The following is a 14,720-nucleotide window of genomic DNA, read 5'->3' as shown; positions in this document are numbered from 1 at the left end:
GAAGATGACGTGTAAACCTTTTAAAAACTGCCTGTGTGAAAACTGTGGCCAAATATTTCGAAGAAGGCCTAAGCTTGATTGTTATTTTCCTGAGCTGAAGTTGCAGATCAACCACAGGAAGAGTGTAGCAACGTGGAAGTCAGTAACAAACTTCAATTCTCAGGATGAGTCATAATTGAGATCAGATGAGCCTCTTGTGCAACGCTCTCTTTCACAATGCAGTAATGACTGCAGAACATCTTGATGCTTTTATTTCTCAGGAACAATTCTTTTTCAGGCTTGTTGATTTTAGTGTTTTGTATTGCTACCTCAGGCCGATTGTTCTTCCTTGTTAGTTGGCAAAGGTGTTTCACTCCTTTTCGGTTTTGCAGGCACTGTTTGCCTCCTCGGAGGCTTCAGCCCTTTGTCTTTAAGTGAGGGACCTGGCACTTTTGGCCTCCTTATCTAAGAAAAGATATACTTGTCATAAAGGGAGTGTTGCAAAGGTTCACTAGACTGATTCCTGGGATGGCAGGTTTGTTGTATGAGGAGGGATCGGGTAGAATGGACCTGTATTAGCTGGAATTTAGAAGAATGAGAGGGAATCTCATTGAACCATATAAAATCCTGACAGCGATGGACAGAATGGATGCAGGCTTAATTGTCTCCCCTGGAACAAGGGGTCACGGTCTCAGGATATGGGCTAGGCCATTTAGGACTGAGCTGAGGAGAAATCTATTCACTGAGGGTGGTGAATCTATGGAATGTTCTACCACAGATGGCTGTTGAGGCTAAATCACTAAATACATTTAAGAAGCACTTAGATTTCTAGATTCTAAAGATGTTAGGGGTTATGGGGAGAGTGGGGGAGTATGATGTTGAGATAGAGGATCTGCAATGATCATATTGAATGGCGGAGAAGGGTCGAATGGCCTGCTCCTTTTTTCTATGTTTCTATGATTCAGACTCGGGGGAGGAGAGTTTCATAGTTTATTTATTAGTGTCACAAGTAGGCTTACATTAATACTGCAATGGTGTTGCTGTGAAAATCCTCTCGTCGCCACACTATGGTGCCTATTCGGGCACACAGAGGGAGAATTTAGCATGGCCAATGCACCTAACCAGCACGTCTTTTGGACTGTGAGAGGAAACCGGAGCACCCGGAGGAAACCCACGCAGACACTGCAGACTCAGCACAGACAGTGACCCAAACCAAGGCGATCATAACTAAGCCCAATTCTGCTCCTTAGCCAAGACTTTTCATTGAATCCAGAAGTGATGATCTGGTTTAACCTCCCTCAAATCTGGGAACTTTCTTGTGTAATCGCTGGGCACCTCATTGGGCAAACTGACTGAGCTGTGGTTAAAAGATTTGCCATCTCCCTAATTATCTCGTGATTCCAGAGGGGTAATGAAGATTTGCATTGTTCCAGCGCCCTTCATGACCTCAAGATGACCCAAAGCATGTGACCCAAAGCCTCTGAGCATCTTTGAAGTGTTTTTGATGCAGGAAACAATTCAACCAGTCAGCACAATGGCAAGATTCTCACGTATAGCAATGTGATAATGTTCAAATGATCTTTTTTAGTACGAGGAATTGAGAAATAAATACTGGCCAGTATGACCAGGAGATTCCACTGTTTTCCTTCAAAATACTGCTGTGGTATCTCATTACGCTCACACAAGAGGACAGTGAAGCCTTGGTTTAATGTCAGAGCTCCGAAACAGTGCCTCTGACATTGCAGCACTCTCTCAGTACCGGCGTACAAGTGTCAGCCTGGGTTATGTCAAGTCCCTGGAATGGGACTTGGACTCACGACCTTTGGCTCGGAAGTCACAGTGCTGTCTGCTGAAGCCGCCACAAGATTGAATAATTGGAAGTCGGACTAACGGAAAATCTGCGAATAGCTTCTTTGAGATGTGATTTCGTGTGTCAGAAATTTCCTTGGATAGACACTACCGAGCTGGGTGTCAGCTCATGTCAATCCAAATAAAAATTCACACAACATGGCCATGTTCCATAAGATGCAGAGCTCTCATTTTCCTTCAGTTCTGCGTTGCAAACACAGAGCCCATCTGCCAGTCAGGCGCTGCCGATAACTGTTTGGAGGAACTGTGTGGCTGCTTGACGGTCGTCGGAAAGATTTTCTTTCTCCCCTGTTTACGATTGGTCGTGAACCTTGCATGTCCAATTTCACAGTGAACAGAGAAAAGAGATAACCTTTTAACAGCCGCACTGTTGGATTAATGCAGGGTAATGTGCAATTGGCAGAAAAATCGATGTGGATAATGGTGGAGTTAATTAGAGTATACAAAATTACTTGCATCATCATTACAAGGAAAAACCCATTGGTATAGCGGTCGCACCTCCGAGACTCTGCTGTATTTCAGTAACAGGAAAACATAGCAGGCTATTACCAGCATCATTTATACAAGTCATTTCCTTTGAGTTTTCTGTAACGATAATGATGGTCCATCTTCAGATTATAAAGGAAGTAAGCAGCCAGTTTTATCATCATTCTTCATGCCAGTGCTGAACAGTTCGCGGATTTAGCAATAACATGTCAGGGTATGATTGTCTTCAGGGACTTTGATCTACCAGCAAAGAAGCCAAAATCGTTTTGTCTTGCTCCTGTTAGTATCTTCTGCATGTCAAATGCGTATTTAAAAACAACATAATCCAGAATTTACAAGTACTGCAGATATTGGTGTATAAGTTGACCATTGAATTCCCTCAAAATCTTTCCAAAAACGGGGGTTGATTTGTAGACCAAGCTGAAAATTTATTTATTATTGTCACAAGTACATTAACACTGCAATGAAGTTGCTGTGAAAATCTCCTAGTCACCACACCCCGGCGCCTGTTCGGGTACACTGAGGGAGAATTTTAGCATGGGCAGTGCATTTAACCAGCACGTCTTTCGGATTGTGGGAGGTAAACAGGGCACCTGGAGGAAACCCACGCAGACACGGGAGGAACGTGCAGACTCCACGCAGACAGTGACCCAAGGTCCCTGGCACTGTGAGGCAGCAGTGCTAACCACTGTGCTACCATGCCGCCCCAGTGAAAAACCAGTGTGTGAGAGAGCCATTTTGAAATGTTGTCTGCTTCCCCTATGAAGAGTGTACGTGTCCTAAACTCCAGCATGTCTTCACAATACAGCTCAGATCACCTGCTTGATCTCTAAGTTATAAGCTACCGGGAGCAAAACAAGGGGAGAAAAGTTGAGTCTGACTGGAAAAAAAGGAGGTTGAATTATACGCTGAGTACATGCAAAAAAATGGGGCAGAGTTCTCCCTTTCTGGGACTAAGTCCCATGTTGGGATGGAAATGTGGATGTTCCCCACCTTGGTGGCTGGCAACAAAATGCACCAAATCTTTTGACGCTGACCTCGTTAATTATACAACCAAGTGTTTTTGTGCCATATTCCGTGGCGGGGCAGGTCTGATGGTGCATAGTCTGCCATTGTGTCTGGGCCCCATACTGAAAAGGCACCTAACATCATTGACCAACTATTGAAGAAAGAAGGTAAACCTTCTGAAAAAGAAGATGGATCTCCAGGAACATTCTGAGACTAGTAGCTGGATTCTCTTCAGGACAGTGAATTTAGAAGGTTCCCCTTGCAGATGCTCCCCTGAACCACTGACGTGGTGTTCCCAGATCCAGGATTACTGACGGCCTCCATCTTGAACTCCGGAGGCAGCCCAGGGCATTGTTCAGATGAGTCCTGACATGTGAACACCATGTTGTTCAAAACGTGTTTCACGTTGGCGTTTTTTTAAGGCTGGATGCAGAGAATTGGACGTGGGTGGAGGATTCTGGTCAGACCTTCATCTGCATCCCATTAGTGGGGTACAAATTAATTTCACACTGGCTTCCTGTGGGTTTTCTGACCCGCCGTGGCGGGCAGCAGTGGAAGATCTGACGGGAAATGCATATCGGCTTGAAACTGATATCTGGGCCTCCTGATGTATTTCCGCTCCCCCCCCCCCCCCCCACACACACACACACACACACACACACACAACCCCATCCCTCCAAGCCTGCCATCAAACCTGCCAGTGTGGGGGCTTGGGAAGATTCTTTGCATGATCTTTGGGGCTGGAATAATTAGGTTGTATTCTAGATCAGTTTGACGTGTACACTGCGATTTACAGTACACACCTTGTTGCTTTGCAGCAGCTAAGCTTGACAATTGATTATAACCAAAGTTGTACAGATGGGTTCCTGCCTTAGAGGAGAGAAAAATGGTTCTTTTGGGCATTATTTCACCAGTGCGGCCACTGCACCTAAGCGAAGCACTTTCCTTTCTGATGAGCTTACATATGGCAGCACAGTGGCGCAATAGTTAGCACTGTTATCTCACAACACCTGGGACCCGGGCTCAATTCCAGCCTCCGGTGACTGCCGCCACATCTGCATGGGTTTCTTCCAGGTGCTCCAGCTTCCTCCCATAGCACAGCAATAGGCAGGTTAGGTGGATAAATGGGATAAATGCATGGGGTGATGGTTATAAGGGTGCAGGATGGGCCTAGTTACGATGCTCTGTCAGAGAGTCAGTGCAGACCCAATGGGCTGAATGGCCTCCTTCAATGATTCTATATCTGAGAAAGTATTTGATTAGACCTCTGCCATGTTAAAATACTTGCAGTGTTAATCGTGTCCATTTTTTAAATTTCCGGGTGATGTTTTTACCGACAGATATTTGGAGTTTTGGCGCATGCACACTCAGGTTTCCTAGGACTCTCCATACTCTCAGAATATAAATATTTAAAACCACTTTGCAATTCACCATGATTGCGTATATGTTTTGACTGCAAATATTGTTAGTTTTCTCCCATGTGCCCACACATTATACATGTTGAAAATGTTGAAAGGACGTTTTTCCATGCACTGTGGATCATCAGAGAGGCGTTTTTTTTAACTTTTTTTCCATCATCTGATAACCTGAGGGCTCTCATTATTGAGAATGGACATCACTGGAGAGTATAAGGTAGAACAAATCTGCTCAGAAATCCATTAGCAATTGATTTATTTTCAATTTTTATTTGGTGGGTTGAAGGGATTAGAAAGGAATTTTCATGCAATAACCTGACCTATCAATTGCATATCAGGGCGGCTAGAATTACTCAGGGAGTGGAGGCATTTTGAATGAGTTTTTATGAGTTGGGTTAGCCACTTTTGCACCTTGATTTTGAAGTAGTCAGCAACAGAAGAATCTGGTCGTATATATTTTACTGGAAGATTCTAAAGTGAAATGGGGAATTAAAACCATTAGAATTTTGCAACAAATTTGGACATGAATAGACCGTCAAAGGTTATAATGTGAAACAAAAGCTCATTGTGTAGGGAGTAATATATTGGCATGGATTGATGATTGGTTCGCTCACAGGAAACAGAATTGGCATAAATGAGTCTTTTTCTGGTTCTGCCACAGGGTCGCGCTGGCATCTCAACTTTTTGCAATTTATATAAATTACTTGGATGAAGGGATTGAAGGTATGGTTATGAAATTTACTGATGACAAAGGTAGGTAGGAAAGTAAATTGCGAAGAGGACATAAGGAGGCTACAAAGGGACATAAACTAAGTGAGCGGGCAAAGATCTGGCAAATTGATTGTAAAATGGGCAAATGTGAAACTGTCAATTTTGGCAGTAAGGATAAAAACGAAGCTTATAATCGTAATGGTGAGAAATTGCAAAGATGTGACTCCCAGAGGGATCTGGGTATCCTAGTGCATAAATCACAAAAGGCTAGTATACAGGTACAGCAAGTAATTAGGAAAGCTAATAGTGTTATTGTTTATTGTGGGGTGAATTGATTACAAAGGTAGAGAGGTTATGTTTCAGTTTTACAAGGCATTGGCCTGATCACATCTGGAGTTTTGGTACAGTTTTGGCCTTCTTATTTAAGGAAAGATGTAGGCTGGAATTCCCCGGCCGTTTACGCCAGCAAGATTTTCTGGTCCAGCCAGCAGCCCGGATTTCGTGGTGGCCTGGAGTGATATCAATGGGAAACCCCATTGACAGCAGCAGGGCCAGAACATCCCGCCACTCGTGAACAGCGTGCTGCCTTCTAGCACCAGGAAACATGCGGTTGGGAGGCTGGCGAATCTCGCTCGTCTGTACATGCATTAGAAACAGTTGAGAGAAGGTTAACTAGATTAATAGCAAGAATGGGCAGGTTGTCTTATGAGGAAAGGTTGGAGAAATTAGGTTTGTATTCACTGGAGTTTAGAAGTGTAAGAGGCAACTTGATCGAAAACTTTAAGATCCTGAGGGGTATTGACAGAGGGTGAATGTGGAGAGGATGATTCCTCTTGACGGAGAATATAAAACTAGGAGTTGCTGTTTAAAAGTAAGGGGCCATTCATTTAAAACAGAGATGAGGAGAATTTTTTTCCTGAGGGTTATGAGTCTCTGGAACTCTCTTCCTCCAAATATAGTGGAAGCAGAGTCTTTGAATATTTAAAGAGCAGAGCTAGAAACGTTCTTGATTAACAAGGGGGTGCAAGGTTATGGGAGGTGGGCAAGAACGTGGCTTTGAAGTTACAATCAGGTCAGCCATGATCTTATTGAATGGTGGAGCAGGCTTGAGGAGCTGAGTGGTCTACTTTTGTTCCTCATTCATATGTTTGTATGTAATAGGCCTATCAGCCTATTCCAGAGAGAGCTCACCATTTCATCCCATGTCTTTACTTTCCTGTTTATTTACAAATATATATACCTTTCAATTTAATGGTGTCCGTTTCTCTGCCAAAGCTTTTTCATATCTGTTGGAGGTTCTGATTTCCTGTCAGAAATCCCGTGTAGGAATATGAAATCGATTTCCATTCTGAAACTCAATCTCTGGGCAGTCTCGGCCTCTGGGTTGCTGATGCTTAATTTCAGTGGGCCAACACTCAACATGTTCGTGTGAGTTTTCATCGCCTGCAGTTTCAGTAGAGGTGTTAATCTGCTTGAAACAATTGCCATAAATTCCACCTTATGGTCTCAAGGGCCTTTAGCCTTGCCTTGAACTGAAATGTCCCCTAGTGTAGTTCATGTAACTTCAAATGTCTCATCTAACTACACCGACTGCAAGCACACTCCTGCTTCAGATTCTGGAGGAGTCATGGTAACAATTTTTCACAAGTTTTGATCTCTAAATTAATAAATTCTCTGTGCTTAATACAAAATCATCTTTCAGCTTTAATAAACACAAGAGGTAGGGCTTGTTAGTGCTTGCAAGATTTCAGTTCCCAAATTTGTACTCCACTGGGTTCCTTCATAAGATTTCTTCCTGTGTAAATTGGCACTTTTTTGTTTTATTTACTGTTTTCTATTATTTTTTGACCTCCAAATTACTCACCATAGCCCAGACAAGCTAGGAAGGCCATTCGTTTGCCAGGCGTATGATGCTACGTACTTGAGGAAGTGCATAAGAATATCAGTGACATTCTCAAAGTCCTTTTACTTCCCCTGTGAAAGTGTTAGGCCTGTGCTTTGCACACTTCTCCCTCATCTGTTGGGCATGGTTAGCATCTCCCCACAGGTGGAATCATTGGTACAAGTCCACATCCTACCTCTCCCCAGCACAGTGCTACATTTAACCTATCCATCATGCCAATGGGGCTAGCTGAAATTAGACTTCCTTTGAAAATAATCAGATTGGTGCTCAAGCACCTCCCTAAAACAAAATGTTTTGTTAGGGTGCAAAAAAACTGCAGAAGACCGGAGTAGCGAATCGGGTAAAATTCTGTACATGTTGACTCATTCTGACTTTTGGATCATGACACTTTAAATATATTATTTCATGGGATGTGGGGTTTGGCTACGAGGCGAGCATTTGTTGCCCATTCCTAATTGCCTTTGAACTGAGTGGCTTGCTGGCCAATTTCAGAGGGCAATTAAGAGCCAACCACATTGCTGTGGATCTGGAGTCAAACATAGGCCAGACAGGGTAAGGATGGCAGATTTCCTTCCCTATTGGGCGTTAGTAGACCAGATGGGTTTTTGTGTCAATCTATGAACGTTTCATGGTCACCATTACTGAGACTAGGTTTTAATTCCAGATTTTATTAGATGAATTTAAATTCCACCAGCTGCCATGGTGGGATTTGAATTCATGTCACTAATGAGGACCTTTGAGTTACTTGGGCCTAGGGATTACTAGTTCAGTGACAATTACACTATGCTACCGTCTTTGTTGATTATCTGTGTCCCTGTCTGGTGCAAGGAAACCTACTGAGAGCAGATTTACTGAATATGCCCTGTCTCGTATCAGTCACTCAAGCTACCTGACCTGTTGGTACCAGGACCGCAGGCCTCCTAATGTTTGGGATAAATATGCACTACGGCTTCCAAGTCTTTACTTTGAGCAATGATGTGGCCACTCCTTGATTAACGTCGTCTTTCTGCTTTACTTTTTCAGATCGAATTCATAATGTTTCAAGAACTTCCCTTCTCTGTGAGATTGTAATCTCATCTCCAGGACTGAAGAAGGTTCTCCAGTGCCTCAGCACCACCACACCGTGTGACGTGCATGCAGCTCTGATTTGAAGTCTTTGGCACATTCCTCCTCGCATCAAAGTCATTAAGGCTAACGAAACTGATTTATTTCACCACACGGACTATCTCCTGAAGCTCAAAGCGGCCTTCACTGAGACAAACTGGTAGAAAGTCTCTTTTATCCTGGTTCTGGACAGGTGCTGGAGCCCTTGATCTCAGAGTCATGGCTGCTGCGGTCCAACAGTCCGAGCTGGTGTTTGAATTTGCTAGCAACGGAATGGATGACGGACACCAGGTATGTCCCACATGCTAATGTACAGTTTAATCCACTAGACAGGAAGGTATATTGCAGAAGAGCCATTTTTAGCAGAATACTCATTTATTAGATTAGTTAATTGCAATGGAAGTTTTAAGTTTATTTATTCGTGTCACAAGGGGCTTACCTTCACACTGCATTGAAGTTACTGTGAAAATCCCCCTAGTTGCCACACTCCATTGCCCGTTCGGGTACACTGAGGGAGAATTTAGCATGGCCAATGCACCTAACCAGCACGTCTTTTAGACTGTAGGAGGAAACCCACACAGACACGGGGAGATCGTACAGACTCCGCACAGACAGTGACCCAAACCGTGGATCGAACCCGGGTCCCTGGCGCTATGAGGCAGCAGTGTTAACCACTGTGCCAATGTGCCACCCTATGTTACGATTATGTTATGATAAAGTTCATGATTTAAGACTTTATCAAAATAAAATTTAGGTGAGAATATTGCTGCCGAGAGGTTTGGACTGTCCCTGCACCACAGAAGTAAGGGTTAAAGTTATATTTGTTATGTTGCTATCTGTCCATTCCATTACTGATCCTTTAGCAATTGCCTTCAAAGCAACTTCATTAGATTTGAACCAAATTACTGCAATTTTTTTTCGACAGACGCTGGTTTCCTATCAAGGATTGGCAATATGCTAATTCAAACGCAAAAGGTTTTGTAATTTAAAAATCATTCTTCACTATATCGTGACCAAGTTTCATTTTCCCTCCAAGTAACTTTCAAAAGTGGGGATTCTGATGTGGAAATCACTTTTTTTTATATTGCAAAACTGATGAAAAACCAACCAACTGGAAGTCTGATTAAAACCTACTTTTAATATTCATTGTTGACACTGCAATTTTATTGATTCTGTTTACAAATGAGCAATAAATGTTGTCGGGGGAGGGTTGCAGAGTAAGTAACTGAGCCTGGCAAAATGCAGACTGTTAACCTGGTGATGCAGTTAGATAGACTTTTATCCCTCGATAGCTGGTTCCATTTGAAATGGTGATAGTTCTATTGCAGTACAATCCCATTCTGATTCTGAAAAGTTCAGTAGGATCTGGTGGTACAGTGCTTGCCAGATCTTGCTTTTTCCTGCCTCTCTATGAAGATACTTGGCTTTCCCTGCACTCTATCTCTCCATCCTTAGTGGTCTGTCTGTGGTTGTAAATTCACTCTGTGGGGCAGCAATGGCACAAGTGTGTGTCGTGAACATCTGAATATCGCAGTTTAAGTACATTAGTGTCTCTGGTGTCCTTCAGCAATGTCAATCCACTGACATAGCACTGCACTGTTTCCAAGTTAAATAGATGTTTGCATCAACAAAATAGATGCTCACTCTCCAAAGCCCATGGGCGTGACATCTAATCAAAATCCCTAGTGATGTATGCTTCTTGCTTCAGGCCTGTGCACCTGCTTGAATTGGAAGTCTCCAGGCACCTCAGTGAATGTCATGCAGATGGATTAGGCTAAGCGATTGAGCCCTAAAGCAGCTGGTTAATAAAAGTGAGTTTCTATCACTCTAGGCCTGAAGGAAGGACGCTACAGGACCACTTGCATAGACCTGGAGACTTTAAGTGGCTGTGTGGCAGCTGCCAATACCACCGTGATTGGAAAAACAATGCTGGAGGGGGGAGGGGTGGTGATGAGGACTTTAATCTTTCACTTTCGCTGATGGGGTTTAGCTGAACTTCATGATAAAAGTTTTACAACCCTCTTAAGTCCATCCAGTATTCATCCGTTAGATTGGGATTTTCATTCTGATTCGTAGTTGGAATTATTGTGCCTGTTATTAATGCGCTCCTTACCTCCTTCCCGCCGAGAGTTGAACCTGACACCATCAGCTTGACTGGATATCCTTCACAAGGTGACAAGTTGATCGATCTTCTTGTTGCTGCCTTCTCCGATCACATTGCAGTGTAACTCTTTCGTACAGGCTTGCAACATAAATCTCCAGGTGTAAAGCTCCAATTGGTGCTTCAATGGACATAACACCCGTCTCACCTTTTGGCTGCATTATTCATATTAAACAATCTTATCTCCAAATAGACTATAGCATGAAGGGGAAAAAAGTAAATAAGATGGAAGACTTGTTTATAGGTCCCTGGTGGTATTCGTTAAAAATGAATGTTGACCAGGACACATTGCTCCTCTTGAAATAGTACCATGGGGTCCATTTTAACGCCATGTTGTCCAATAGGAATCGCTGGCTAGCCATAGGTGATCCTATAACACCATTCTCATCACAAACTCATTTTAATCACAAATGCCTAATGCATGCTCTCAAATCCAGTTAAAAGTAATTCATGTGTATGTTTACTTAGCAAACCTACACTGGTATTTAGTCATCAAGGAAGTATAGAACTCCTAACAACCAAAAAAAATTTATAGCCTTCGTTTTTTTCATCTTAACATTTTACCAACAGACGCATGAAAAGCTTCCAGTTCACATGTCCAGTGACCGTACCTGTTACTTACTTGCTGATCAGAAATGCTCTGAACCACATCTCGATTTTCGATTAGCCACAAGTAGCTAGTGATTAAAGTATTGGACAACACTGTCTTTTGAGAGTGGATAGATCCTCTGTTTAACATCTCATCCTCCGATAATAAAGCACTTCCTCATCACTGCACTGAATGGTTGGGTTAAATGTTGGGATCCAATCTATAGTCGGGTTTGAACCCGCAGTCTTCACTCTGAGGTGAGAGCGCTACCAACTGAACCAAACTGAAATTGTTTGGTGCAATGTTTATTCCTCTTGTGAAAGAGAATGTACAACTTATTCACTGCCCCATGTTTTCTTGTCACATGAACATATTCATGCTATTGCCTTATAGAACATTACAGCGCAGTACAGGCCCTTCGGCCCTCGATGTTGCGCCGACCAGTGAAACCAATCTAAAGCCCATCTGACCTACACTATTCCAATATCATCCATGTGTTTATCCAATGACCATTTAAATGCCCTTAATGTTGGCGAGTCCACTACTGCTGCAGGCAGGGCATTCCACGCCCTTACCACTCTGAGTGAAGAATCCACCTCTGACATCTGTCCTCTATCTATCACCCCTCAATTTAAAGCTATGTCCCCTCTTGCAAGCTATCACCATCGGAGGAAAAAGGCTCTCACTATCCACCCTATCTAATCCTCTGATCATGTTGTATGCCTCTATTAAGTCACCTCTTAACCTCTTAACCTTCTTCTCTCTAACGAAAACAACCTCAAGTGCCTCAGCCTTTCCTCATCAGACCTTCCCACCATACCAGGCAACATCCTAGTGAATCTCCTCTGCACCCTTTCCAATGCTTCCACAAGAGGGCCTCCTTCTGCTCTGTAGTGATTCTATGAATTCTAACCGACCCCACCTTTCCTTTGACTACTCTCTTACTATTTATGGGTTTTTGAAAAGCTTTACATTTCCTTTTATGTTGCTCACTGATCCATTCTCACATGTTAGCGTTCCCTCTCATTTGCCTTTCCAGTGCTCCTCTGTGTTTTACTTTTGTCCAGCTTGATTAACTAACTTCTTGAAAAGGGCAGGAAATGGTGGCATTATGATCTGTAAGAAGTCTCACAAGGAGGCGATTCTGCGTTGTCTTACGTCTTGAAGGTTGGTGTTGTGAGACTTCTTACTGTGCCTACCCCAGTCCAACGCAGGCATCTCCACATTATGATCTGTGAAATGGTTGGGTTGAGTTGAACTGATTTTTTTTTTCTCAACATGTGGGTGAGACACAGAGAAGCAAGCGAATGGGCAAATTGAGAGTGAATATGCAGGTATTTTCCGTGAACCACCCTCAGCCTGTCTGTCTCAACAATTCCAGGAGGGTTAGCTGGGATTTTAAGGTGGAATGAATGCATGATTTAACTATGCAATTACTCGTATACAGGCCCTATCACTTTCAGCTGTGTCTTGTCGGTGGACTGTAACCTTGGCATCTAAGTTGAGAAATTGAACTGTATTTTGCACTATTTAGACTTGCTTCCTTGTTCTAAAATGAACAAAGAACAATACAGCACCGGAACAGGCCCTTCGGCCCTCCAAGCCCGCACCGCTCCCTGGTCCAAACTAGACTATTCTTTTGTATCCCTCCATTCCCACTCCGTTCATGTAGCTATCTAGATGAGTCTTAAATGTTCCCAGTGTGTCCGCCTCCACCACCTTGCCCGGCAGTGCATTCCAGGCCCCCACCACCCTCTGTGTAAAATACGTCCTTCTGATATCCGTGTTTAAACCCCCCCCCGCCCTCACCTTGAACCTATGACCCCTCGTGAACGTCACCACCGACCTGGGAAAAAGCTTCCCACCGTTCACCCTATCTATGCCTTTCATAATTTTATACACCTCTATTAGGTCACCCCTCATCCTCCGTCTTTCTCTTCCTCTTTGTCATAGCAGTTGTCAACAGCAACAAATTGGATTTATGTAGCACTTGTAAAATACTGGAAATGTCTCAGCACACTTAAATATCAGGGGACATTGTGCAGCAGAGGTGGGAAATATTATCAGATAAAGTTGAAAATTAACCAAATTTGATTTCATTTATTATTGTCATGTATTGGGATACAGTGTAAAGTATTGTTTATTGCGCACTCCACAAACAAAGCATAGAATGCATAGGGAGAAGGAAAGGATTGGGTGCAGGATGTAGTGTTACAGTCATAGCTAGGATGTCGAGATAGATTAACTTAATGCGAGGTAGGTCCATTCAAAAGTCTGATGGCAGCAGGGAAGAAGCTGTTCTTGAGTCGGTTGGTATGTGACCTCAGACTTTTGCATCTTTTTCCCGATGGAAAAAGGTGGAAGAATGTCCAGGGTGTGTGGGGTCTTTGATTATGCCGGCTTCTTTTCTGAGGCAGTGGGAAGTGTAGACAGAGTCAATGGATGGGAGGGTTACATTCACAACCCTTTGTAGTTTCTTGTGGTCTTGGTCAGAGCAAGAGCCTTGCCAAGCCGTGATACATCCGGAAAGGATGCCTTTTATGATGCATCTGTAAGAGTTGTGTTGTTTACTAGACAGGAAAAGAGTGTTCCGGAATGGTGAATATAAATCACTATGAATCCAATTTAGTTCACCTCACCTCCTGACTCCCCTAAGCTGCACACAAGGCAGGAGTGTAATGGAATACTCCTCACTCATCTGGGTGAGGACAGGTATAGCTGCACTTTGGGAAGCTCACCCATCGTTCAGGACAAAGAAGTCCACCTATTGGCACCTCATCCATTAGACTGAATGTCTACTATGTGCGGTATGGCTGCAATGTGTGCACTCGCTCCAAAATGTGCAGCAGCAATCTGACAGCAGTTCTCAGACCTGGGAGTGCTATCATTTGTAAAGACAGCAACAGTGGGTGCAATAGGAACATGTAACCTGGAGAATGACGGAAGATTTTGTTCCTGTTCTTATATTGCTAAAGGTCTAGTTAAATTTGTCCACTCTCGAGTAACCTCTAGTGACTGGCAATTTTTTTTTGAGTAAACAAAATCATGAGGGAAACGATAGCTCCCAGATGCATTTGCTATGGCAATGTCTTGACCAATCCAGAGCCGACTTGCCAACCAATTAGCAGCCCTTTTCTCATGCAGTATAAACTGTTGTTGCCTTTGAAATTTGGGTATTGTTGTGTCTGTTCTGATAAGTGCAGGACAAGAAGCTTAGATGACGGGCAGGAATTTCTGCCCCCGCCCCGACCATTGATGTCGACAGGGCGACATGTTGGCACAGTAATTAGCACTGCTGCCTCACAGTGCCAGGGACCCGGGTTCATTTCCGGGTGACTGTCTGTGTGGACTTTGCACGTTCCCTCTGTGTCTGCTTGGGTTTCCTTCGGGTGCTCCAATTTCTTCCCACAGTCCAAAGATGTGCAGGTTAGGTGGATCGGCCATGCTAATTTGTCCCTTAGTGTCCCAAGATGTATAGTTTAAGGGGATTAGCGG

General features: G+C 43.5%; 1 protein-coding gene across 6 annotated transcripts in view; it reads left to right on the top strand.

Annotated features, from left to right (window-relative positions):
* Positions 1-14,720, top strand: part of elf1 (E74-like ETS transcription factor 1) — a 277,826-nt gene that overhangs the window by 212,080 nt on the left and 51,026 nt on the right. For all 6 annotated transcript variants that reach the window (XM_078211693.1, XM_078211690.1, XM_078211694.1 and 3 more), the window contains one exon: positions 8,395-8,766. In XM_078211693.1, the coding sequence (XP_078067819.1) occupies positions 8,695-8,766 (72 nt within the window). In that variant the 5' untranslated portion in view covers positions 8,395-8,694. The remainder of the gene's footprint in view (positions 1-8,394; positions 8,767-14,720) is intronic.

Source organism: Mustelus asterias, chromosome 4 (assembly GCF_964213995.1).
Source record: "Mustelus asterias chromosome 4, sMusAst1.hap1.1, whole genome shotgun sequence".
Lineage (NCBI taxonomy): Eukaryota > Metazoa > Chordata > Chondrichthyes > Carcharhiniformes > Triakidae > Mustelus > Mustelus asterias.
The sequence above is the reverse complement of the archived record's forward strand: the minus strand, read 5'-3'. Positions and strand labels throughout refer to the sequence as shown.